The following is a 27,101-nucleotide window of genomic DNA, read 5'->3' as shown; positions in this document are numbered from 1 at the left end:
CTGACCTCGTGATCCGCCCTCCTCGGCCTCCCAAAGTGCTGGGATTATAGGCGTCAGTCGCAGCGCCTGGCCAATGATACGTATATTGTACAACAAATACTAATGGAACATGCCCAGAAATAAATGTCACATGTCATAAGGTTTGAAACATTTATTTTGAGGTAGAAAGGGTGATTATTTATTCTATGATTCTTAGCTGTGTTTCTATTGAAAGAATTTCACCTCATGAAGACAAGGCATCAGAATACTGATTCTCTCTTCTTCCTCCCTTGTTCTCACCACTGCTCATAAAGAACAACTACACTAGAATATCATCACACTTGATAGTTCTTCTTTGGGATAAAATTTGATGCCTTTCTGACATAAACATAACCTCTCATTCCACAAAAGGCATTACAATCTACAGTTGTTTTCAACATTTAAAATAAATATGCCTTGAGATGACAAAAAACTCAGAACGATAAAGCAGATGTTATTCCAATGTAGCACATTATCCTTATAGACCTGTTCACTATATAACAAGAGTAAATTATACCAGTAACTGCTGACAAATCAAAAATAAAATTCAACATTAAAATGTCTTTAATATTATAGCACAGGTATAAATAAGGTAATATTGTGAAATAAATGACTCATTTGTATTATATAAACTCCAAAGATGATCTGTGTGAAATGTTTATCTTAGGTTTAACAAAAAATTTCCAGGTATACTTAAAGAGTAATTTTTTCAAATCAAATATTACCCTCACTTCATCTGTCCTCTTATTCAGAGAAGATATTCCATATGGTGATTTTTCTAAATAACAGTTTATCTCAATGCCCAAACTCATTTTACTTAAGCCATTTTGGATAGAAGTGGTCTTAATTCTGTCTCATACCTCCCCAGCAGTTTAAATAGTACACAGTATACTGAACCTAATGTAAGCCCTTGTTAATGGCTAAGGCCTATCAAGTTGACTACATTAGGGCACTGTGGTATATTTAAACCAGCAATAGCCTCAGGGGCACAAACAAACATGAAGCAATTTGCTCCTATTCTAAATGGCCCCATAATGACACGTTCTTATATCTGCATTTTAAGAGTTCTCCTGTCCCTTATTAAAAACCCTCTTATAAAAACAAACCAACAAACAAAAAAACAAACACTCATCACTGTTTCTAAGGTGTCCTTTACTCATCTGCTAAATCACTGCTTCTAGATTATGGCTGGTAAATCACACAATTATGCAGGTAGTAATTCTATCAAGAGCAAGAATAACACCCTAGGCTGACAGTCTCCATTTAAAAAGGCCCACCAGTTTAGTACACAGTGTGACTTTCAGTGTAGCCACTCAGAGGGCATTTTCAATTGCTTCCTAGATAGTGATTATACCAGATAGTTGTGTTTTCTGGGGAAAATAACTGACAAATAAAGGTTTACTATACAGCAATTATTCTTTGTATCTTCTTGTCCAATATTATCTTTTTAAAATGTCACCATTAGTAAACAAAATCTATAATATAATCAGACTTACCTGAGGCACGCCTTGTGAATCGGTTTATTACTGGAGCTGAAAGAAAAAGCAGAATAATATGATTAGAATAAAAGTCTAATTTTCCCTGAAAAGGCTCAAATTGGTAAATGATCTTATAATTTAACTACAGAAAAAGATGAATAAATAAGAGGAAACACCATAAATATACAAAAATATTGAAATTCATTAATAATCAAATAAATATAAATTGAAATCAATATTTAACCTATTAAATTAGCACTTTAAAAGAAAAATCCCTAGTTATAGACAGCTAAAATTACTTACGTGGGGACCATATAAAGAGATACAATACCTTTAAAAAACAATTTGGCAATTACATCAAGTACTATAAAAGATTTGTGTCACTTAATAGGGTAAATCTACTAGAGATTTAACCTGAAGTACTACTACTAGTGAAGGAAAGAGCAATGTATGAATAAATCTATTCGGCAGCATCATTTTTTAAATGATAAAATTACAAAACACAACTGAAATTGCTCATGTATGTTGAAATCATCTTTAGCTGAAGGATAGTATATCCTTGAAAGTCTCAGATTTATAGTTCTGACGATTTTTGTGCAATCCAAATGTTCATAACACGCAAATCTGTCCACTGAAGGCTGCAGTCTCAGGCTGGTGTGCGCACCACTTAGCTGGCAAGCCTACCAACTGCCCACTCCTCCGACTCAACTCAGCTCTGTTTCTTCTTGGTTTTGATGACATAGTTATCTCAAGAACCGAGGTTTTTAAAAACATTTCTTTCTCAAGAGAAGCAGGTACATTTCTGGTTCATTTTATATAAAGGAAGGACATAATGTACTATGCAGTATATTTTGGTAACAGAATGTCATAAGTCTACTTCAATACTTTTAGAAGAGTAATTATGAAATTTGTTTACACTATGGAAACATTAGGTCAAGTAAAAAAAGACAAAATTTTTATCAGCAGTATGATTGCACTGCATGAAAAATATGTATGCACAGGAACAAGTACTATAATAAAACTATGTCAGATGTGTAGTGCATTAATCCTGACAATCATGCTATCAAATATCAGCATCTTTGGCCAGGTGCGGTGGCTCACGTCTGTAATCCCAACACTTTGGGAGGTCGAGGTGAGCAGATCACCTGAGGTCAGGAGTTTGAGACCAGCCTGGCCAACATGGGGAAACTCCATTTCCACTAAAAACTACAAAAATTAGCCCGGCATGGTGGCAGGTGCCTGTAATCCCAGCTACTTGGGAGGCTGGGGCAGGAGAATCACCTGAACCCGGGAGGCAGAGGTTGCAGTGAGCCGAGATCGCTACACTCCAGGCTGGCTGACACAATGAAACTCAGTTGCAAAAAAAAAAAAAAAAAAAAATCAGCATCTTCATACAACTGATGACTACATTTTACAGTAAGTCTCAGAGAAATCTATTAATTTGTTTTAGATCACACAGTCACTCTGCATCAGAGCTGGAGAATCTGAATTTACGAGTATCTTGCATCAAAACGCTGCCTCAGAGAGAACAGAAAATGAAAATACAGATTCCTGAAATCATACAGTAAGAGGTGAATATTATCTTCCTTTGTGATCTTCATTACAATTAAAGATTAACTTTGTGAAATTCATAAACCCAATTATCAAGATATTATCATTTATAACAAAATTACATCCTCCAAAGTGACTGAAAGACATACAATATTTACTATTTATATACCACAATACTTTAGTCATATATTTGCACAGTCACAAATTACGTACATTAAAAACTTGCATCAGGTAAATTGTGTTATGTATATCTTACTACACATATACACAAAGGCCCATCAGTTTTCAAACCCCTTTTTTGCAACGATTAAAGTTAGTCTAAAGAGTGCCTCCCCAGCAAGCTACAAGGACAGTGAACGGAAACAAAATGCAAAAAAATGCAACCACACGAATGCAGAACAGAGAGTGCAAGCAGATACAGGCAAGATAAAGGTTTAAAAATTTCTCTTAGCCTTGGGGCAAAAATACAGTAGACATTCTCTGCCCCCCTGCCCCCTCCAGCCTCTCTAGATGATGAAGCCACAAGACTATGGGCTCCTGGTTTGAAAGGTCGAGAAGTCTTTGTTTTCCTGGGGTCCTTAGGTTTCTGTGTCTTTCTGAAGTGTTTAAGGCAGAGGTTTTCCACAAAGGTGGCATCGCTATCTAGAAGATGTTTTCTAAATTTGTGGGGGCAATTTTGATTGTCACAGTAATTCAGAGGACACCCTTCCTTGGCTTTTGTCAGGCAAACTCCACAACAATCCTGCACAACAAAGAACTGTCCTGCATCCTACAACTTTTGTCCTGCATGACTTTTAAAACATCCCACTGGGCATTCACATTGGCAAAAAAAAAAAAAAAAAGTCCATTTATAACCATCTGGACCTAAATCCTAATACAGCTCTTTATATACACATGGCTCATTTATGCAGCTTTAATATACATCAAATTTTCTACAACACAATGACAACATAAATCAAATTTGGGTTTTTTTGTGTGTTTTGTTTCTTGCTTTGTTTGGAATTTTACTAATAGATGTTCACCATTTCAGAAAACCATGTGACTACTACAGTGCTCCTTATGGTATTTGGATTGCTAGTACAATGCTTTTTCATCAGACTCCGTTTGCAGCTTTTATAGAGCCTCTACATCTAGGTGGGACAATCTAACTGCATTGTCTTCTTGAGTACATGTTGAAGCACATACCTACTGAAATACATTTTACTTGCTATAAATTATCTTACTTTATTTCTCCTTGATATTTTTGCTAGACATTCTGTCAATTTCTAAATTGCGGGTATAAAGGTCTATGATTTTCATTTCCCGACAGTTAATGGGGCATGGGATTGGACAGTTAAGAAAATGGGTGCACCAAGCAAGTGGTATGCAGTAGTTAAGGTAAACACTGGGTTTTGAGAACAATCATCAAAAATCCAATCTCTCATACCCATAGCCCTCCTTTCCACTTGCAGGGATGAAACACAAATGTTTCCTGTACAAACTTTCAGCAAGTTAATGGTCACCTTCACCATTTTTCCAAGTTTTTTAGTCTAATTACCAAAATAGAGAAGGCTGGGAATCAGGGTGGAGGCTTTGCTGGAAAAAAAGAAATGTGCATCCGGCCAAGCTATGCCTGGTCTTCTCTCTCAGGAACCTAAGTCAGGGAAGGTGAGCAGGAAGGTGAGCATGGGCACCGCCAACATTCCGACCTTCCACATCACTGGCAGGGAGGGGGTGAGGCGTGGGGTATGGACAGACCACCCAACTGGCAGACAGGAGCTTTGGGCTCTAATACTGGCCACACCACCTTCTGATGGCATAGATGAACCATGTAACCTTGACTTAAATTTTCAACTTGTGATATATGGAAGCAAGATCTGCCCTCCTTCTTTCAGGCGGTTTTTCTGAAGAAAAAAACCTGGCCAGGCGTGGTGGCCCACGCCTGTAATCCCAGCACTTAGGGACGCCGAGGTGGGCAGATCACCTGAGGTCAGGAGTTCAAGACCAGCCGGGCCAACATGGAGAAACTCCATCTCTATCCTAAAACTTTTTTTAAAAAATTAGCCGGGCATAGTGGTGGGCACCTGTAATCCCAGCTGCTCAGGAGGCTGAGGCAAAAGAATTGCTTGAACCCAGGAGTCGGAAGTTGCAGTGAGTGGAGATCGCACCACTGCACTCCAGCCTGGGCAACAGAGCAGGACTCCGTCTCAAAAACAAAAAAACATAAACATCTTTGGAGGTACCTGTCAATTATAAATTCCTATTCAAATGTAAGAGACTGACGCTTATTTAGTGTAAACTAATATTACCACTTTTTAAATATACAAAATAAACAGCAATACAAATTTCCAAAAAATGTTAACAGATGAAGGTGTTTTAAAATGTGACAAGTCAAATTAAATTTTCTCGGATTTTTGGTTTTTACCTTTAGATTTTCTTATTCTGCGGATATTCGGTGAATACACACACACACACAGACACACACACACACACACCCCCACACACACACCCACACAGAAAGAGAGAAAACTAGAGACTAGGATAGAAGGAAAAAAATAGGAAATATATTACATGCCTGGAGAAATAAACAATATGATTTAAGAGCAGAGTAAAATCCTAGCATTTCTAAGAGAATATAACCTAAGATCTTAGTGAATCCCCAAGGAAAAAAGACACAAATATTTATATAAGGTTTGACTTTCTCCCCAACACTACTGCAGTGGAACACTGAGTCCTATGTTCCTATGAATATCTTTGTGCTTGTATAACCAGAGATCTCTTCAGTTGCCAAACTATATTCCACTAGATTCGTTTAGTTCCTACGCTCCCAAGAGACCTAGAAGTGTAACTGATTCAAGTCTTCTTTAATCCTTCAGTGTCCTTACAAGCAAAATCCTCCATTACTTTGGATAAACTGAAGGAGTCTCTCTATCTCAGCAGTGAAAACAGCCTCCCAAACCTGCTGGACTGAGTTCTGCACCAGGCCAGCAGGAACTGCTTATCTGCTCACCTCTTCATGCCCAAAACCTATCACAGTGCCTGGTAGATAAAGGTGCTGAGTAAATAGCTGCAGAATGCATCAATAAACTCTGCAAGGAAGCAGAGCAAGTCTCCCTGTCCCCACTAATTTTGTTGCTGTATTGAGTGTGGATGCTAGGCACTGGAATTGTAACAGAGTCCCTGCCCTTGAAGAACTTATTAAGTCTAGTTGTATTTTCAAATACAATGGCTTCAAAGACTTATACCCTGCAACTAGATACCTAATTTAGAAAAATGTAGGCGAATGAGAAATCCAGTAGAAGACTAAAAAACCTAAGATAATCTATGAAACTAAAAGTCAAGTTTATAGCAGTACACACAGTTTGCATCTCTGAGCATACTGCTGGGAGAGAAACTCCAAGTTAAAGAAACAAGAGCCCTGAGAGCTGTGATCTGCAGTCATAAACACACACACACACACACACACATATACACACCGAGCAAACAAAAATAAAAAACAAACTATAAACTATCTACACTGTAGCTGCGTTAAGTTAAATTAGCCTTTTGCAGAAAAGTGTTCATATACCCTAAGTGAAATATACACAATAATCTTGGATTCAGCTGAATAATTTTAGCATCCTTATCCTCCCATTAATCACCTTTTCTAGCAATAAACACTTCCTGAATCTGTTAACTGTCTAAATAAAATATTCTAGAAACTGTGTAAATCAAAACCATGTAAGATAATTATTTTTGAGTGAGTAAATATTTAGTGCAGAATAAATTAATTTCTCTTATGCCTGTGCTTCAGAAATTAAAGTAAAATAAGGCTCACCCTTGAGCTGAGGAATAATTAACTTTTTTAAAAGGTCAACAGCAAACAGGCAAATAAACAACGAAACTTGAAAATTTTTCTAATTAACCTAACACACACAACTTGCAAACTTTTAATACGTACATAATTTCTGGTATTGAAAATGACCACTTATTTTCTATATTTTTGTTAAAAGGTGCTGAACCTTGACCACAATTGCTAATACTCAGAGATATTTTACTCGTCACTGTCTTGTAAGCCCTTGAAATACTATGTATTTCTAGATACATAGTGTCTAGGAATTTGTTGAGATTCAGCCTGTGGAGGGGCTCAAAGGTACAAGGACAGAATAATAATTAGCAGGTACCCTCCAAGGCTTCATGGTCTTGGTCTCAACGAGACACAGATTATGAACCATGTACCTCAAGGCACTTCTTATGAGACATAACGGGAGCTGTCTGAGAAGCCAGCATTTGGGAGATCACTTTTCTTCTTCCTTTTTGATTATACAGCAAGAAATACAGAGATCAGGTGTCCAACCCACTCAGACACATGGATTATGGCTGGAGGTGGGGCAGAGTAAGACGAAATATAGATGCTTTTACAAAGTGCCCATTTCAAAGACTTCCTTTGTATTTATTAACCAAATTCCTCAAAACAAAACTGACATTTTAGAATATGAAGGTAACAAAATAAAATGATTACATTAAAAAAAAAACATATTTTTGCTTGTGAATGAACATGAGTCTCCACTTCTTAATTCATCAGGATTTTACCAACAATGCCCCCTTAGGAAAAGAGAGAAAAATACAGTTCAGTCAGAAGAGTCCTAAAAATGACTAAGTTTTTATAAAGCTACACAGAGTTGAGGCAGTAACAATGTCAAGAAAAAGCTTCCCAAATACTTTCAGGGTTTTAAATGTGGGCTCAGAGTTAAGTAGAAAGGGGTGGGAAAAGCCACTGTCAAGACGATGTAAACTCACTCTCTGCTTCTCCATACACAAAACTGTCTCTTGTAAGTCTGTATGGTCAGATTCACGTAAAGAGCAGATCTATGGAGACCAGTGTTCTGCTTGTAAGAGTAAACAATCCAAGCTAGACTAAGAATACCAGAAAAGCTGGAAGCTGCAAAGAGTTCAAATTGCTACAGGTCTATAAAGTCACAACAAAACAGCTCTAGAGAACAGTAATTTGGGAGAAACAAAAGGGAAAGGCAGGAGGGGAGGCTTTGAAATGAAGAGCAACTGAGAGAACAATCAAGGATGTGACTAAGGTTGGCCTACTAATAAGAGTACAGTTATAGAAAATACCCGTATTAGGAGCCTTCCCCATACACTTTCCAGAATGAAGATATTCTTGCCATTCCAGTCTCAGCTCAAATGACCCCCTCTCAGGAAGCTTTTCCCTGAACACCCAGTTTAAAGTTGCCCCCTCTTGTTCCTTTCAATCGTACCATCCTGTTTCCTTTTCTCTAGAGCTGGCTAAAGATGCCTACCGTTTCATGTTTATTGTCTGTCTCCTCCCTTGCTACATTATAAGCTTCATGAGGGCAGGGTCTTTCCTTGTTTGTCTGCTTCATTACTATATCCCCAAGGCTTAGAACACTGCTGGCTACAATATACATTAGGTTCAAAAATGCTGAAGAAATAGTGCTAATGAAAAATAATATAATAGGGGTGGCTCCCTGACACCTAAAGATTATTTGGCCAAGCACGGTGGCTCATGCCTATAATCCCGGCACTTTGGGAGGCCCAAGTGGGTGGATCACATGAGGCCAGGAGTTCAAGACCAGCCTGGCCAACATGGTAAAACCCATCTCTACTAAAAATACAAAAATTAGCCAGGCATGGTGGTACACACCTGTAGTCCCAGCTACTTGGGAGGTTGAGGCATGAGAATCGCTCAAATGTGGAGGCAGAGGTTGCAGTGAGCTGAGATTGTACCACTGCACTCCAGCCTTGGTGACAGAGCGAGACATCGTCTCAAAAAAAAAAAAAAAAAAAAAGCAAATGTTATGTATACAAGTATTAAGTTTCCGAAAACCATAAATTAAAATATAGTATATAGTATTGGCTAAAAACACAAAATAGACTTCAAAACACTAGAGCTTGACTAGTCTTTGGCTTTTTTTCAAGTAGTATTATTAAAAGCAGTACCACTTACGCCCCACAATTATGAAAATGTAACCTGGTTTTAGTCTCTAACAAGAATAATGAAAGATTTCATAAGATAACCAGAGCAGAAGGCAATGGCATTTCTCAATTAAAATGTGAAAAAAAAAAAGGATTTCAAGAGCATCCATATTTCCAATTTAAAAAAAGAGGTGAAATTCACATACAATAAAATGTACAATTCAATTAGTTTTGATAAACATATACATCCACAGCTAACACTTCAATCAAGATATAAAACATTTTCAACACCTTGGATAGTTTCCATGAGGCCTCTTACAGACAATTCCCACAATCTCATAGGCAACCACTTGTTAGGATTTCTACCACTGTAGTTTAGCTTTGCCTGTCTTTGAACTTCATGCAAACATAAGATTAATTCCTGCTGTTCTTTTTTAATGAGTAGTAGTATTCCCTTATGTGACTATAGCATCATATATATATATATATATATATATATATATATGTATATATCCATTCTCCTGTTGACGGACATTTCAGTTTCCAGTTTGAGCTATTTTGAATAAAGCTTGTATAAATATTCTTTAATATTCTTCTAAATATTCAACTCTTTGTTGGTAATATTCATTGAAAAAATCTTCCAGTTTTGTGACTGTCTTTTCATTTTGTTTACAATAACTTTGGTTGAGTAAAAGCATATGTTTACAAGCATTTTGTAAATGTTAATTTATTTCTCTTAAATACCTAGGAGGAGGATTGCTTGGTCATAGGTGGGTGAATGCTTAAATTTATAATATGCCCACAGTGTTCCTAAGTGTTTATATTACTTTATGACCTCAAGGACCATATATGAGTTCCAGCCAACATAAGGCATGTCTTATTTTAGCCATTCTTGTGTGTGTTTAATGGTGTCTTACAGTGGTTTTAATTTTCACTATCCTGATAACTAAAAATACTGAGCACATTCCATGTGCTTATTGGCCATTCTTATGTCTTGTTTTTTTTTCCAAGACAGAGTCTCGCTCTGTAGCCCATGCTGGAGTGCGGTGGCACAGTCTTGGTTCACTGCAACCTTTGCCATCCCAGTTCAAGCGATTCTCTGCCTCAGCCTCCCATGTAGCTGGGATTAAAGGCACGTGCCACCACTAATTTCTTGTTTTTAGTGGAGACGGGGTTTCATCATGTTGGCCAGGCTACTCTGAGACTGTTGACCTCAAATATCTGCCTGCCTAGGCCTCCCAAAGTGCTGGGATTACAGGCATGAGCCACCGCTCCCAGCCACTGTTAGGTCTTCTTTATTGACGTGTTCAAGTCTTTGCTCAGTTCGATTAGGGTCTTTTTATGAGTGAGCTTTACCAGTTCCTGCTATATATTCTCAGCAATAACAAATTAAAATGCATAAATTTTTAAAATTCTAGTTGTGATAAACTACATAGGAATAAAACTAAGACAGGAAAATCCTTATGGAGAAAATTAAAAACATTATTGATGAATATGAAAGGAAGACTGAATAAAGGGAGACATATTATGTTCATGGATAGGAAGACTCAGTATCATTAAAATGTCTGTCATCTCCAACTTTGTTTATAAATTCCAGCAATTCCAATAAAACTACCAATAAAGATTTTCTACAAAACTGAAGAAGCATATCGTAAAAGTCTCATGGAATAACTACAAATAGTTAAATCATTTTAAAGCAAAAAAAGTGAGAGTTACCATACCATATATCAAGACCATTTTAAAGTCACATTAAGAGAAAGAGACATTGATGAAAGGACAGACAAACCCAAGAACAGAAGAGAAGCTTGAAGTACATTCACATGAATGTGGAAATTTGTATACTCACATATAAATGGAAATTTAACATTTAAAAATCAGTGGGGGTAAAAAATGAGTCAATACATAATAATGAAATGAGATTCCCTAATTCATACCGTATATAAGAAATACATTATAGATTAATTAAAGTCTTAAAGATGAAACTCAAGACTTACAAATTTTTACAGGAAAATAAAGAGATTATCTTTTTAATTTGGATTAGTGATGAAATCCTTAAACAAGGCAAAAAAATCACAAGCAAAAGGAATGATTAACATTAGCCTACATTAAAATTAAAAATAATGTTCAAAGTTATTGTAAACAAAATGAAAAGACAAACCTAAGATTGGAAGATTTTTTCAATGACTATTGCCAACATAGAGTTGGTAGCCAGAACATTAAAGGAAGGGAGGAAGGGAGGAAGGAAGGGAGAAAGGGATGGAGGAAGGGAGGGAGGAAGAGAAGGAGGGAGGGAGGAAGATAGGGAGGGAGGGAGGGAGGGAGGGGAAAAATCCTTCTACAAATCAGTAAGAAAAACACAATCAACCAGATGGGAAAAATGGCAACAAATTTTCAAAGAAAATAAACTACAAATACGGTCAATGAACATGAAAAGATGTTCAATGTCACTAGCAATAAGAGGAAAACAAATTCAATTCACAGTAAGATTCTATCTGACATCCATCCTGTCAAAGCTTGTTGAAATCTGACAATATTGAACGTTAGCTTCAATGTGAAAACCAGGAACTCTTACACAGCTGATGAGAGTACAAACTGGTGCAACACCTTTACAAAGCAGATACGACAATGTGAGGTGAAGTCAAAGCTGTGCACCCCTACAATCAACCTTTCCACACTTAGGTACATCCCCTACAGCAGCAGTCCACAAACTTTTCGATCTCAAAACCTCTATATAGTCTCAAAAATTATGTATGTATATGGTTATATCCATTGATATTTGCTGTATTATAAATTAAAACTGATAAATATTTAAAATATGAATTTAAAAGAACAACATGCAGGTTACTAATAACATATTTTGATAAAATAATACTATATTTTCCAAAACAAACAAAACTTGGTAAAATTTAGAATGACTTTGCTTTACATTTTTTGCAAATCTGGTATGATAGAAGATGGTTGGGTTCTCCTACTTGCTCCTGCATTCAATCTGTAGCAATATCATACATCATGTACCCTCTGGAAAACTCTACCGTAAGCTATCATGCTGAGAGCATGAGAGAAAAAAAGGCAAAGAAAATCTTAGAAGTATTATTATAATTTTCATTCTATGGACTCTTGCAAGGTCTGGGAAGAGGAGGCAAATGGTCCCCCAGAGGTATCCAGACCACACACTGAAAACTATCTTTAGAAACTACATTTGCCTAACACACACACACACTCACTACAGCACTATAACAACAAATTGGGAACAACCAAAATATTTACCAAAGAATGGATAAAGTGTGTATTTATACAAGAGTATACTACATAGCAGGTTAAAATAAATGAACTAGAGAACTAGAACTACATGAATCAATGTAACATCTCCGTTCTCAAAAACAAGTTGATGGATAATAATTTACATAAAAGAAACTTTTATAAGTGCAAAATTTATACAAATTTCTAACCTAATGTCTATGCAGTAATAGTACAAAACCACATACCAGAAACATAAACAATAAATGCATCGTATTGGTGGTTATCTCTGGAAACAGAAGTTGATGGAATGGGACAGGACAGAGCACACGAAGGGCCTCCTCCTACTGCACATGCGGTATATTTTAAAAGAAAAAAAAACAAACAAACAACTAATTCTTTTTTCGAGACAGAGTCTTACGCTGTCACCCAGGCTGGAGTTCACTGCAACCTTGGCCTCCTGGGTTCAAGTGATTCTCCTGCCTCAGCCTCCCAAGAAGCTGGGATTACAGGCATGTGCCACTACACCCGGCTGATTTTTGTATTTTTACTAGAGATGGGGTTTCATCATGTTGACCAGGGTGGTCTCAAACTCCTGACCTCAGGTGATCTGCCCACCTTGGTCTCTCCCAAAGGGCTGCGATTACAGGCGTGAGCCACCATGCCCGGCCAGAAAAATAAAAATAAAAAACCGTGAAGGGTGCCAAAATGTTAAAATCTGTCAGAGCTAGAAGACTGCTTATATGAGTGTTCCTTATTTATCTGTGTCTTTCTGTATATTGAAAAGATGTCACAATAAGTAAAAGAGAAAAAAAATTCTGCTTTACTCAGTTTTGGCAGATAAAAAGCTCTCACTATGCTCTGATATTATCTGCCCAGCCAAATTAGTTCAAAATGTACTTTAATGCTAAATGTGCTCCTAAAATATTTTTCATAAAATATTCTTTTTACAAACGGGTTTCTGCTAAAATTCAAATACTAAAATACCTTTTAGATTCCATTTAAGGAATTACAAGAAAGGTATTTCAAGGAATTATTATGCATCAAAAGTCCTAATATTGCTTGGCTGGTAAACTGCTGTTAACAGTCAAATAAAAAAAATCAAAGACCTATGAACAACTCCATGTAAAAACAAAGATCCCAAAAGATTGTCTTTATTTTCTTCTAAAAATAAATTACTAGCAATTTGTAGTTGAATAAGTATAGAATCATAAGTTTTCAGAATAAAAACACATACTAATGTAAGACTTGGAGAGGTATAAATTTGTCCCACCATGAGCTTACTTTTATAAATATTATGACATGAGGAAACAAGCTGTCAATTTAATGCCAACTAATTGTTTTCCAGTTAATGTGTACTTCAGGCACATAGTTATGTTTTTCTACAAGATCTGCCTCATTTAAATAAAGTAACAATTTTCAATACTTCTACCTACACATTCCTAAGTTGTTCAAAAATTACTTTCTAAACCTTAAATTTAAGACCATAAACTTGGAGACTGTGTAAACACACATCTATTTACTCCATCAGTTAAACACTGATTCTCGGGGAAAGGATGGTATGAAAACAAAGCAAAGCTTTATCCCATCTTTTTTTTTACTTTTTTTTTCCAAGTCAGACTATTTACCTCGATTTTCAAATGGAATTAAAAGAGTACATGAGATTTAAAGGAGTACAGGTTTTTAAAAATTTGAAACTCTTAACTAAAAGATTTAAAGACTTTCATATTTTTCATTAATAACTTCTTTAAAGTACTATTACTGTACTGTCTTGAGAGCAATCTCTAGTTTATACTTCTAATCAAATTTCATTTTTTTTTAAACTGTCATGTTCTCATTGAATTCTAAAACTTGTATTTGTTTCCTTCCTTTTGGTTTTGTTGTGTTTTGTTTTTTTAACAAACACACATTAATGCTTAGTGTATACCAGGTACTGTTAATTCATTAAATTCTCACAGCATCCCTCTGAGGTAGGTACTATCTTTATTCCCATTTCATAGATGAGAAAAATGAGGCACTGATCATAAAATACATAACTTATTCAAGGTCCCAAAAGTTATAAATGGTAGAGTCAGGCTTCAAATCTAGAGTCTGTACAAAAATGAAATCATGCTTTTAAAAAAGCTTCCACTATTTCATATGTTTCACATAAAAATTTTTGGCAACTGAAAACAATCTGGTTTATTTTTGCTTTTTTCCATAAAAGCAAATTGCCAGGTTTTAAAAGTATGAGGCAAAAGAAAAGGAGCTCTAGTGACCACGTTCATGAAAATTAGTGGAGTGGGAAAAAAAAAAAGAATGACATGAGAGTATAGGAGAGAAGAACTGAGGAAAGAGAGAATACATTCAGTTTAGGATAAAATTGTTTGCAGGTGCCTGAAGAACATGCAAGCAAAGGTATTTGGTAAGCAGGTGGGTACGTCCATTTCAATTTTAAAGAGACAGGTCTGTGCTGGAGCTAGAGGAAAAACTGGAGGGCTCCAGAGAGTGAGTGAGTCTTGAGGGGTCAGCAGGATTCAAGCAATAGAGGGAGTAAGGCAGCTTGCCTTGCAAAGTGGCAGGAATGAAGAGGAAAGGCAAAGAGATGGAAATGGACAAAGCAGGTTCAGGGCAATAGATCAGTTTTAGGTTAAGCACAGGGATCACATAAGCAGATGCAATGACATACATCATTAGTGGTTTGTGGGGGGCCAGAATGTCACCTCAATTAGAATATGAAATCCAACAGGCAAAAGAAGCCTGTGCAAGTGCGTTCTGTGCATTTTATAGTGTTCCATGTCAGGTCCAAGTCTCACACTGTATTTTTAATATAACAAAGTCCAAATCCAAGAGACTGAACTGAAGATAGGCTAAAGCTTTTATATTTTATGAAAACACCTTAAAATACATTAATGCAGGCCGGGCGCGGTGGCTCAAGCCTGTAATCCCAGCACTCTGGGAGGCCGAGGCGGGCGGATCACGAGGTCAGGAGATCGAGACCATCCTGGCTAACACGGTGAAACCCCGTCTCTACTAAAAAAAATACAAAAAACTAGCCGGGCGAGGTGGCGGGCGCCTGTAGTCCCAGCTATTCGGGAGGCTAAGGCAGGAGAATGGTGTAAACCCGGGAGGCGGAGCTTGCAGTGAGCTGAGATCCGGCCACTGCACTCCAGCCCGGGTGACAGAGCGAGACTCCGTCTCAAAAAAAAAAAAATAAAAAAATAAAAAAAATACATTAATGCAAAAGATTACTACGAAACTATTATTAAGTCTATTTAAAATATTTACATGCCTAAGAAGTTTTCAATCATTTTATATTCATACACATTTACCATTAGACAGTGTTCAACTTAGTACTCAATATTTTAAAAAACATTTGCACACCTACTGTGGGCAAAGCACAACACGAAAGACTTAGAGAGATAGGGTATATTCCTGCACATTCTTGCCTGCTTATACTGACCCTTGACATCTGCAAAGCTGACTGATGGAGGCCACATTCATCCTACCATATTGATACTATTAACATCAAGGAGGGAAACTTGCAAAGATTTTTGGTAGGGTGAAATGTAAACTAAACCTTTGGGAAAAGAGTGAGATTTGGCAGAAAGATATGGAAAGGGGAGTGGGAATTCAGGACCAAGAGAATGACTTAAGACAAGAATACTTGGCTATATCAATTTAGAATCAAGTCATGTGACGCTATATACTGTGGTTTTTGTTTTTTTATTTTTTTGTTTTTTGAGATGGGAATCTCACTCTGTCAAGCAGTGGCACGATCTCAGCTCACTGCAAGCTCTGCCCTCCGGGTTCACACCATTCTCCTGCCTCAGCCTCCCGAGTAGCTGGGACTACAGGCACTCGCCACCATGCTCAGCTAATTTTTGTGTGTGTGTTTTTAGCAGAGATGGGGTTTCACCAAGTTAGCCAGGATGGTCTTGATCTCCTGACCTCATGATCTGCCCGTCTTGGCCTCCCAAAGTGCTGGGATTACAGGCATGAGCCACCACAGCTGGCCTACTGTGTTTTATTTACTACTTAATGGATATTTACAAAAGAATTGCCTTTCTTTCATGTATTTTTACACTTATTTAACAGGTAATCCAAGTACATGCTAAACATTTTTCCAAAAGTTACAAAAAAGCAAATAGTGAAGGGTCTCTCTCCTAACCAAGTAACTTAAAATATTCTACAAAATTGCATTTCTTTTCAACTATTTTAAACTTTAGACTTTCTTCTAATTCTCACCATTATTTCCATGATTCACTGATTCCTAACCAGAAAACTATAATATGATTCTCTTTGTCCCATCCACAAATATTGCACCAAAAACATTACTACTCTACAATTGGAATTCAAGGTAACAGGTTTTAAAAGAAAAAGCCTGGATTTTCCCCTTCAGGTAATGTAGTTTTATTTCCTTTTTATAACATAGAGTTTTCCTCTGTACTCTGCCAAATCTTGTTGAGTCAACTAACTTATGGAGTGACTGACTTTCTTTTAAAAAAGACACACACACACACACACACACACACACACACACACACTCTGCAGGCCCTTTATAATCTAGAAGCTTGAATCAGGGAACCAAAATTGATCATGGCAACTTTATACATTACTAGAGCATCAATTTAAGTGGTATTGTTTAGAGCTGTAGTCTCCAAAATGGGGTTCATGTATGCCAAGACAGTGTATAAGGCTACATGTTGGGATGTAGGAGAAAATTACAACTTGCTTAGAATTACTTTTTACTTTGTCCTTTCAAAATTTATATTGCAGGAAGCTTTACCATACATATAAGTCAATATATTGCCACATGTATAAAATTTATCAACATATATTGGGGGTGTACACTCAAATATATTTTGCTAATAAGGGTATATAATAAAACAAATTTAGAGAATTACGCAGCTCAGTACATGAGGTGATTATTTTTAAAATAAATAAATGTAAGGCTGGGTGTGGTGGCTCATGCCTATAATCCCAGTAGTTTGGGAGGCTGAAGCAGGTGGATCACCTGAGGCCAGGAGTTCCAGACCAGCCTTGCCAACATGGAAAAATCTCGTCTCTACCAAAAATACAAAAATTAGGCAGACATGGTGGCGCGCACCTGTAATCCCAGCTACACAGGAAGCTGAGGCAGGAGAATCACTTGAATCCAGAGGCAGAGGTTGCAGTGAGCCAAGATGGCGCCACTGCACTCCAGCCTGGGCAACAGAGCATGACTCTCTCAAACACAAAATAAAATAAACAAATGTACTGAGTTTCTAAAGTACACGAAATGCTAATTTGAGTTGAATAGACGGAGAAAGCAAATTGTAAAAGGGAGAGATCAATGATGCAGGGCTAGCCTGCAAACTTTTAGATGGAAAAGTAGGTAGCTAATTTTTTGATACGTGGTTATTTTCAACCACATTACTGCTAAAACAGTTACTGAAATGAAGTGTATAAACTGTGGCTGAAGAGGAGGACCCTGAAGTCAGATTATCAGGTTCAAACCTTGATTTCACCAACTACTCTGGGGAAGACTAAATCACGTATTTGTAAAGCATCTGTTCAGACGACAATGTGTAAAGCACTGTTCTGCATCTGATACATCAGTAGTCAAAAATGTTAATAACTAGTATTAAATAAAAAGGACACTATTTATTTATTTATTTATTTATTTATTTTGAGACAGAGTATACCTCTGTAGCCCAGGCTGGAGTGCAGTCGCGCAATCTAGGCTCACTGCAACCTCTGCCTCCTGGATTCAAGGGATTCTCCTGCCTCAGCCGCACGAATAGCTGGGATTAAGGTGCCTGCCACCACGCCTGGCTAGTTTTTGTATTTTTAGTAGAGATGGGGTATCACCATGTTGGCCAGGCTGGTCTCAAACTCCTGACCTTGGGTGATCCGCCCGACTTGGCCTCCCAGAGTGCTGGGAATTATAGGCGTGAGCCACCGTGCCCAGCCCAAAAGGACACCATTTTAAAAACATTAGTTTTCTACAATAATTAGAATGAAACAACCGAATCATATTTGAATTCAACATGACCTTTGAAAAAGATGTTTTTTGGGTCTAACTGAAATATATTAGAACAAATGGAACAAATGGCTTTTTTCCTTCTTTTTTCACCCCCCAAATTTCCCTCAATATCACTCCCATGGACTATTTTGTCTTGGAACAGCTAATGTAAATTAAACAATGTCATCCTTAGTCAAACGGATACAGAAATAACTGTATATAGTATATCTTCTTGGCTTCACTTTTATGTGGAACATGTGTTTACATTTTGACCTTTTGTCTTTTATTTTTTTTTTAATTAAGAAACATTTTAAACAGCAGCAACTGGAAAGACTTTTTTTTCAGTTTCCAAACATATTAAGCTACACATGGCAGAGCCTATTGCTGAAACATTTATAAATGTTACACCAACTGTTTATAGTTCTGATTTTCTTATTTGATTGTTTTGTTGTCATGTAAGCCATGACCTGAAAATTTTAGCTCAAATTCTTTCCATAAAATAATTACATAATGAAACAGTCTGAGTCATTTTGAATTTGTAAAGCACAAAATTCGCTCCCAAAAAATAGTGATAAGCATCATAGTGAGGTTTTTATAGGATTTTGTGACTGTCCCAACCACAACTAGATGACATAGGTAAGACTGGAAGGACAAGAACAGGATCAAGAACACAGTGACAATCCATTCTACTCAGAAAAATCACTGCATTCTTATTCCTTTTCCATTGTCTCTTATTAAGCAAGTGATATGAAAATACAGTCTAATATTAGATTTCACTTCATTGAAAAAGAATCAAAGAACAAAAAAACCTGGAAATTCTGAAGACAAAAGTACTTTTCTTTAGCCCAGCCTTTTAAACCTTATCTATCAACTTGATGGAAGACAGAAACAATTCATATGATGTGAGTTAATATAAATAGCGCACAAAACATTGGCAACAGTTCTATGAACAAAATCAAATTTGTAAGGCCAAAACCTACCAAATTTGGATAAGGAACTTCTCTGTATCTTACCTGCCCCGCCTATTAACAAAATTGATCACATATACTATCTATGAGGCCATCTCTGACAAAAGGATGGTGTCTTAAGTCTAGGCAGAGCGTGGTGGCTCACGCCTCTAATTCCAACATTTTTGGAGGCTGAGGCAGAAGGACTGCTTGAAGCCAGGAGTTCAAGACCAGCCTGAGCAAGAAAGCAAGACCCATCTCTACCAAAAAACAAACAAAAACAGAAAAAATGAAGTCTAAAGAGAGTAAATGTAAGACTAATCACTTCTTTTTTCTTAAAATAAGAAAAAAGTTGGCTCTCAATAAATATTTGTACAGTGAATGAATAAATGCAATATCCTACCTTCCAACTTTCACACATTCCTTCTAATAGGCCATCCCAGATCTCAGCACTTTCTGTGATTCTCCACACTTCTAAGGCAGACCCTGCAGTTAGTCACTTCAGTCTTCTTCACTGAATCTCTCACCTTACAACATTCCATCAATCCCCAACCTCCACTGTAGGGCTTTACTACTACTACTCCTGACAAACGATTTTCTTAATGGGTCAAAAATAAACACCAAATTGATGGATTTATAGGTCCCCTGCTTGTATTTGCACAACAGAAAAAGAAATACAATTGTTTTTCAACATAGCTGTTAACAAAATCTTGACAGCTGGAAATTTACTGGAATCCATGGAATGAGATTTTGCAACAATAAAATAACCATTCAATATTCACTCCTGTTCTACCCAGACACAGCACATCAATTTATGTGCAACCATTAAAAAAAAAGCTGGTAACTGTCTTATCTAAAATAATAGCTAAATGGTTTGGTTTTTGATAGGTAGAAAAATTAAAGTACTAATGCTTCAATTTCTGTTTAGGTGTTTCCATCGTATGTCCTCAGACAAAGTATAAGTTACTCAAGCAAGCCTTCATAACTGGTTTTACTTCTCTCTTGCTCTCTCCCTCCCCCTTTGCCTCCTGACTTTATCATCTTTCTCCCTTTACCACCCTTCTTCCAAAGCCCAAAGCAATAGATGGGTAAGAGAAGAAAGGACACTATTTCAAGTTTTTTGGTTTCCCAATTTCAACCCCTAAAGCAATCCACTTATTATTACTAGTAAAATGAATGTTAACTTCTGCTTTGAAAATCACAATCACCATCTCTAACTGAAAATAATTTTTATTATCTTTTCTGACACTATTGTTTTATGCTCATAACTAAAATAATGGCTTCAATATTTTAGCCATTGTCTTGAATGATGTAATCCATTTCAGGAGGATTTAAAACCACCATGTAAATCTCTAATAGCCAAAAACTAAAAAGTCTCATTAATTACAAAATCCTGGGGCTCTTAGCTACAAATTACGAGTTGAAAGGATATGGATTTTATTACTGTGTAACATTAAATCCTAAGTAAAACTGCCGCATAAGCTCATTCCCTACTTCATCTCGCCAAGAAGTGCAATACTGGATTCATTTCCATAAAACACAATGAAATTGCTATTCTGCAAAAAAAAAAAAAAAAAAGTATATTACTCTGTAAGATTTTATATCAATGATATATATAAACTTTACAATATTTTGCTTGACCTTAAGGATGTTTTGTAAATTCTCCAAATTCCCTTTGAATTGTAAAAACCAAAAGGTAGGTAAGATTCCAATAAGACTGGACATAGGACAGAGTCAAGAGAATTAAGCCATAGTTATTACATGGTAAATTTCAATTTATTACCTTTGATATGCTTGTCTTATGGGGTATGATTCTCTATTTTTGGTATGTGTATCTACTTCGAACTCTAGATCTTTTTCTTCTATAATATAGAAAATCAGCTCTTTATTTTCTATCACAGCAGTTATTTTTTCTCCTCGGCTGACTGCTCTGCATGTGCCCATGTGTAGTTAATTTGTTTCTGACCACTTGTCCATTTATCAGAGTAATCTGAATGGTATTAACTTTATTTTTAGTTTCAGCAATTCCACTGAAGAAATCATTGGGCAACACAAGATCTCTTGATGATGCCTATATAAAATCATGAATTACCACTGATTTTAGTCCAAACTAGTACTGATGCAATGCTATAGCCTACTGTAAACCCTTCTAAGAAATTCAAGGCCTTGGGACGTTACCCTTTCAGACATGACGTGTCAAACTGTATTTGCTTTCACTAGGACGGGAAAGAGGGAGACAGAGTAGACGTCAAGAAGTTTCCATTATGGCTTCTTTCTGGCCTTTGAGAGTTCTCCTAGAAAGGGTCACCATAAGCCACTATCATTCTAACACCTAAAGCTTGCTCTTTTGACCAAAATTGCTAGCAAATGGAAAGTAACAATTAGAACTGATGAGACTGGAAGAGAATAGGAGAGGGAAAGGAAAGCTATTAGAAGAGGAAGGGATCCTTTGGAAAGGTAGGAAAGAAGACCACCTTCACCTATCTGACTGTTTGCTCTAGCACCACGTACGGCCATACCACCTGACCCTCAAAAATCACTGACCCCTGGCCAGACAACATTTTTCCAGCTAACTGCAGGTGCCTGGCTTATTTGATTAAACCACCACATTATGAGATCAAGGTCATATGCTTGATCCCTACGTTTGTCAATGGGCACAGTTTCATGGTCAAAAACTTGCCTTTTAACTCCAACCTCATAAATACCATCACTTACATTAAAGACATTCACAAGAGAGGATATGAACCAATGATGCAAATCCATCACCATCACTGAAAAAATAACCAAGAAAACCTGACTTGTGAGTCAGCCCACAGAACAAATTCCATTTAAGAACTCCCTGATGATCCTGGGCTTCAAGGTTAGACACATAAGGGTAAGAAATCAGGCTTCACTACTTACTTGTTCTATGTGCGACCCTGGACAAGTTAATTTTTCGGAGCTTTTAACAATCAAACACATTAAGGGTCCCAAATAGAGCTTGACATATAAGGGTTACTCAGGTCATGCTAGCCCAGCCCCATCTGGAGATATAATCTGGCAGTCAAGAGCACAGGGATGAAGCCAGGTCCATTCCTGTGTCCCAATCCTGATTTTGCAGCTCACGTGAAACACTGGGCAAGTGATGGCCTTATCGTTCTCATAAAGCTGAGATAAAAAAATTAAAGCATTAGACAGCACACAGCAATTGTCAACTAATGGCAATTATGTTTTAACTCTTAAGATAATATTATCACTATCTGTTAATGTTTTCCAAAGTACAGTCATGGAACTACTGATATCATAACGACCTGGGTGGGATGTCTACTGAGGGGGAAAAAAAGGATACCATGTCCCATCTCAACCTATTCAAAAATGGTAGAGGGTAATGGTCATTTCTGAATCAAACTTCCTTGAGATGCCTATGAAAATTTCAGAATTATTGACCCAGCAGGTCTTGTGCTGTGTCATAGTAAATTAAGACTTGTTTTCCAATCCTTATTCTTTACTATGCCGGAATTGCCCCGTATCTGGGGTTCTTTTCTAATGAGGGACATTTCTGGACATAGATGTCAAACCGATAGGCTCCTACTTTTTAGGCTCACTCCTGTTTTTTTCCCCAGTGGTACTATTTTGACTTTTTTTTTTTCTTCTGATCAGGGGTCAGCAAGCTTTGGCCTTGATATGCGGCTAATTTTCGACAATCCCAACCCTCACAACGCGTATGTGTTTTAAAAAAAAAAAAAAAAGTAATCAAGACCACATGTTGCCCAAAGCCTAAAACGTTTACTATCTGGCCCTTTACAAGAAAAGCTTGCCAACCACTTTGTAGCCTATAATTAAATGTTTTTCAACTGCAGGTCTCAACACAATTTAAAATAGGGAGAAATAATCAATTCAAATAGTAAATATCAAAAAGCACTGCATCTGACAGAAGGTAGTACCTGTACTATTGCCAAAGTTTCAATCAGACACATGTATGTGCCTCCTGGATAATGATCAAATTGTATTTGGTTGCAGTCTAAAAGTTTTAAAGGCCTTGGAGGTGAGGCTGGGGAGTAAATAGTGCAATTGTTTACAAGTTTAACTTGTTTAACTCACATTGAGCAATTTTTACAGCAAAGGTGCCTTGGAGAATATAAAGTCATATAAAGCCCTGCTGTTTTGAAGTTAACGGCTTGTTTCTTCACTACAAAATGAAAATGGAATCTCTTCTGTGCACAATATATTGTTATAAGGAGAAAATGGAATCATCAATGCAAAGTACTTCAACAAATGCATTATACAAACAAAAGATTTTGATTATATTAACAACATATTATACAGAATACATATAAGGTCTTTACCAAGCCCCTGAGTTCCTAGTTTTCTCCAACCTGGGAAAAGAGTCCTTTTTTCCCCCTTTGTGTGTGTGCATGAACATGTGTGCATGCGTCAGGAGCATAAAAGAAGTATTAGATATCTCTGCCCTTTCTATCATCCGTTACTGGCTGCTGCTTCTTACCTATTTAAAACATGCATTCTTCTCTCTTTCTCTTGTTTCTAGAAGGAAAAGCGTTTGATTTGATTCTTGTGCAAAAAGAACTACTAAGACTATGATTATCCTCTTGAGGAAACATTTAAAAGTCCAAAATTAAAATTGTAAGTAACAAGCTTCACTTTTATCTTCATAAAGCACTAATTTCCAGGCTTTCTGGGATTGTTTTGGACAAACTAAAAATACATTAATTTTATAATCCATTTCAACATGTAATCGTGCAAAGAAAAGAAACATCTTCCTAGGAGCATACACAAGGAAATGAAATGACACTTCTAAATGTTTTCATTTTATGAAATACACTGCGGACACACAAACCACAAGCAGTGTAAATAAATAAAAGCTGGTGCAATGCTGCATGCATGTTTGCCTTATATCACAAAGAGAAAACACTTGCACATTGCACTCCATGGTATTTTAGCTTGGGTTGCCATAAAAATGGGATTTGGGTATGTTGTGTAATACAGGGGGCTGTAAATGAGGGTGTGTGTCTGGGTGTGTTAGGGAAAGAGGGTTGTAAGCAGAAGGGGTGGGACTTGCCAGGAGCAGCTATTTGAGAAAATTCCGTTTTCTTTCCCATTCATTCTTCTAGCTCAGTCTATTCTAGCTCAGTCTGGCACAGTCCTTACAATTACTCACTGGCTTTTCATTCTAAAGACAACCAACAAGCTTTCAGAACTTCCTACAGTGTTTTTCTCATACACTTAAAAAAAATAAAACAGCAAATCATTCAATATGTCTTTTATACAAAAAGCAAACCATTAACCCGTTTCCTCATTCCAAAGACCCCCGTGGGTTTCAGACTAAATAGAATCCTTTGTTACGTGTCCAAAAATAACACAACACGGCATTGGTAAATTGGAAAATAACAGATAACTCTTATTTCCAAGAATGTCAGAGCTATTGGCCATAAATTTTGTTCTGCCCCAGTGAGTCCAATTTCATGCTTCTTTTAGTGAATCTACCATCCTAACAACAGTAAAGACAATCATATTAAACATCGTTCGCCTTTTCTCTTTTGACATTCGTTTAATAAATACAAAGGCTGAAAGAAGACGCCAAGTGGGCCAGTTTCTTTATGCACAATGGTATCCTCCAAGCGAAATACCTCCAATCACAGCGAAAGTTGTCTTTCTAGCAGATGCCCACCCCAACCAGCCCAGGCAGAGGGGGCAGACGGGCAGAGGGAAGCGTAACCTCCCAGCTCTCCCACCTCCAGAGGAAGGGAAGAGGGTATGACAGAGAGCGGAGTAGGAAGGTGGGCGAGTGGGAGAGACAGAAATGGATGCTGAGGGGGTGGGCGAGATGGGAAGGTAGGGAAAGGTGGAGAATGCGGGGAGAGGTGGGCGCGCAAAGCGGCAAGATCCGAGAGCCGTGGCAGCAAGGGGATCCCGGGGCGCGAGGGCGGGGGGTCTGGTCCTCACCATTGAACGCCCCTGCGTCTGCGGGCGCCGCCTCCTCCTCCTCTCCGTCCTCGGAGTCGGAGTGCATGGGTTCCTCGGCGAAGTTGACCCCCTTGCTGGGGGTGCCACCCCCGACAGCGGCGGCAGAGGCGCCCGCGTCCCCCCAGGTCCTGCCCTCATGGCCGAAGCGCGCGGTGCCTTTGCGCTCGTTCTCCTGCTGCAGGCGCGTGAAGTGCTGCAGCGCGAACTCCAGCAGGTCCGCGGGCTGGTGCCTCAGCACCTCCACGGTGAAGCCCTGCAGCAGCTCCGTCAGTCCCGCCGGGATCTCGATGCTCATCCTGACTCTGGGGCGGCAGGCGCCTGGGCGCCGCCCTCGCCCCCTCCCCGGCACGGCCTAGGGCCCCGCGGCTGCCGAGCGAGCGCCGACGGCGCTGGCGGCGCTACCGGCTGCGAGCGCGGCGCACTGGGCCCCGGCGGCCCGGCTGGCCCGGCCCGCGGCTCCTGGCGCGCGTCTGCTCCGTGTGGCGGCGGCGGCTGAGCGAGCGCGGCCCCGGGAGGGCTGGCAGCATCTCCTGCTCCTCCCGCTCCCGCCGCGGCCGCGCCTCTCCCTCGCCCGGGCGCCCCGCCCCCGCCCCGCCGCGGTGCGCGGGAGGGGGCGCAGGAGAGCGCGCCCACGTGACCCTCGGAAACCATGGCAACCTCCGCCGGCTGGCGCCGCTCACCAGCCGCTCAGAGCACGGCAGGGTGGAATTCGTTGGCGGGCTGCGCGCCCGGGCTGGGTGAGGCGGAGGGAGGCCCAGCGAGGCCGTCTTGGTGTCCACCTGTCCGCGCGTCCAGGAGCGGGCTGGCCACTCGCCCAGCTTCCCACGCGTCATTCGCCATGGTGAACCCCCGCAGAGGTGGTGCCAAGCGATTTGTCCTGAAACTTCAGCCTCCACCTTAGTAGTGGCATTTTATTTTCCTTCTGGAATCTACTTGCATGATAAGTGTTGTTAATGTCCTTTGTTTAAAGTCTTATGGTGGTACTGTTTCTCTTTTGGACAAAGAAATGCTACCCCATCTTTGTGACGTCTTTCTTTTTCTTCCACCACGTTTTATCTAGCCTTTCCCCATCCATCCTGTTTATTATGTTTTATCTTACTGATGCTATTCCGTTGTGCACTCCACGCATTTACTATTTGTTGAGACAAAGGCGCCATTTATTGTGAGGCACCTATCAAAGTTAGTTGATCTCCTTCAAATAGGATAGTGCAAGATGAGGCGCTTATTATTTTGAAACTTTTCTTTATGCTTTGAGTGATTTTGACTTGTATCTCCAAAAATGGAAATACTTCAGTATAAAGAAAAATAGAATTACGAATGTGTGCTTTTAAAGTAGATGGCTTTGACTTTGATATGAGGCTTACTTTGCAAATGTTTACAATTTTGAAGTAGAGAAAATTGTCTTTTGTCAATTAAATGCTATTTAAATACGCATACTTCATTTTCTACAATTACCATATCATTGTAAATAAAATAGTTCAAGAGCAAGCTCACTTGGTTATTCTGATTTATCTTCCCACCCACGGAAGAGTAAACACATGACTGGGGAAACTCCAAGACTAGAAATCAGAGATGTAACAAACTAGTCCCTTTTGTAAAAATGGATCTTGATGTTAACCCTTTGTTAATGATGCATCCTGTATTCACTCTATGAGCCAATGTATTTCTCTGTTTTCATTTCTTAAGAACTTTATGGTAATAATGCTACGTTGTTTTTAAATATACAGTAGTTAAGTGCTTCTGATTGTGTCAAGCATTTTAAGAATTAAACTTTTGGCCAGGCGCGGTGGCTCACGCCTGTAATCCCAACACTTTGGGAGGCCGAGGCGGGTGGATCACCTGAGGTCAGGAGTTTGAGACCAGCCTGGCCAAATTGGTGAAACCCCATCTCTACTAAAAATATAAAAATTAGCCGGGCGTAGTGGCAGGCGCCTGTAATCCCAGCAACTTGGGAGGCTGAAGCAGGAGAATCGCTTGAACCCAGGAGGCGGAGGTTGCAGTGAACCGAGATCGTGC

At 38.5% G+C, this 27,101-nt stretch overlaps 1 protein-coding gene across 1 annotated transcript in view; it reads right to left on the bottom strand.

Moving 5' to 3' along the window:
- The window catches only part of PRKAR2B (protein kinase cAMP-dependent type II regulatory subunit beta), a 114,770-nt gene extending 89,187 nt beyond the window's left edge, over positions 1-25,583 (bottom strand). The window contains exons 1-2 of the mRNA XM_015134667.3: positions 25,065-25,583; positions 1,515-1,550 (exon numbers count right to left, since the gene is read on the bottom strand). Of these exons, the coding sequence (XP_014990153.1) occupies positions 1,515-1,550; positions 25,065-25,380 (352 nt within the window). The 5' untranslated portion in view covers positions 25,381-25,583. The remainder of the gene's footprint in view (positions 1-1,514; positions 1,551-25,064) is intronic.
- Positions 25,584-27,101: the final 1,518 nt, after the last annotated feature.

This window comes from Macaca mulatta, chromosome 3 (assembly GCF_049350105.2).
Source record: "Macaca mulatta isolate MMU2019108-1 chromosome 3, T2T-MMU8v2.0, whole genome shotgun sequence".
Lineage (NCBI taxonomy): Eukaryota > Metazoa > Chordata > Mammalia > Primates > Cercopithecidae > Macaca > Macaca mulatta.
Note: the sequence above shows the minus strand (reverse complement) of the source record. Positions and strands in the feature narration are given on the sequence as shown.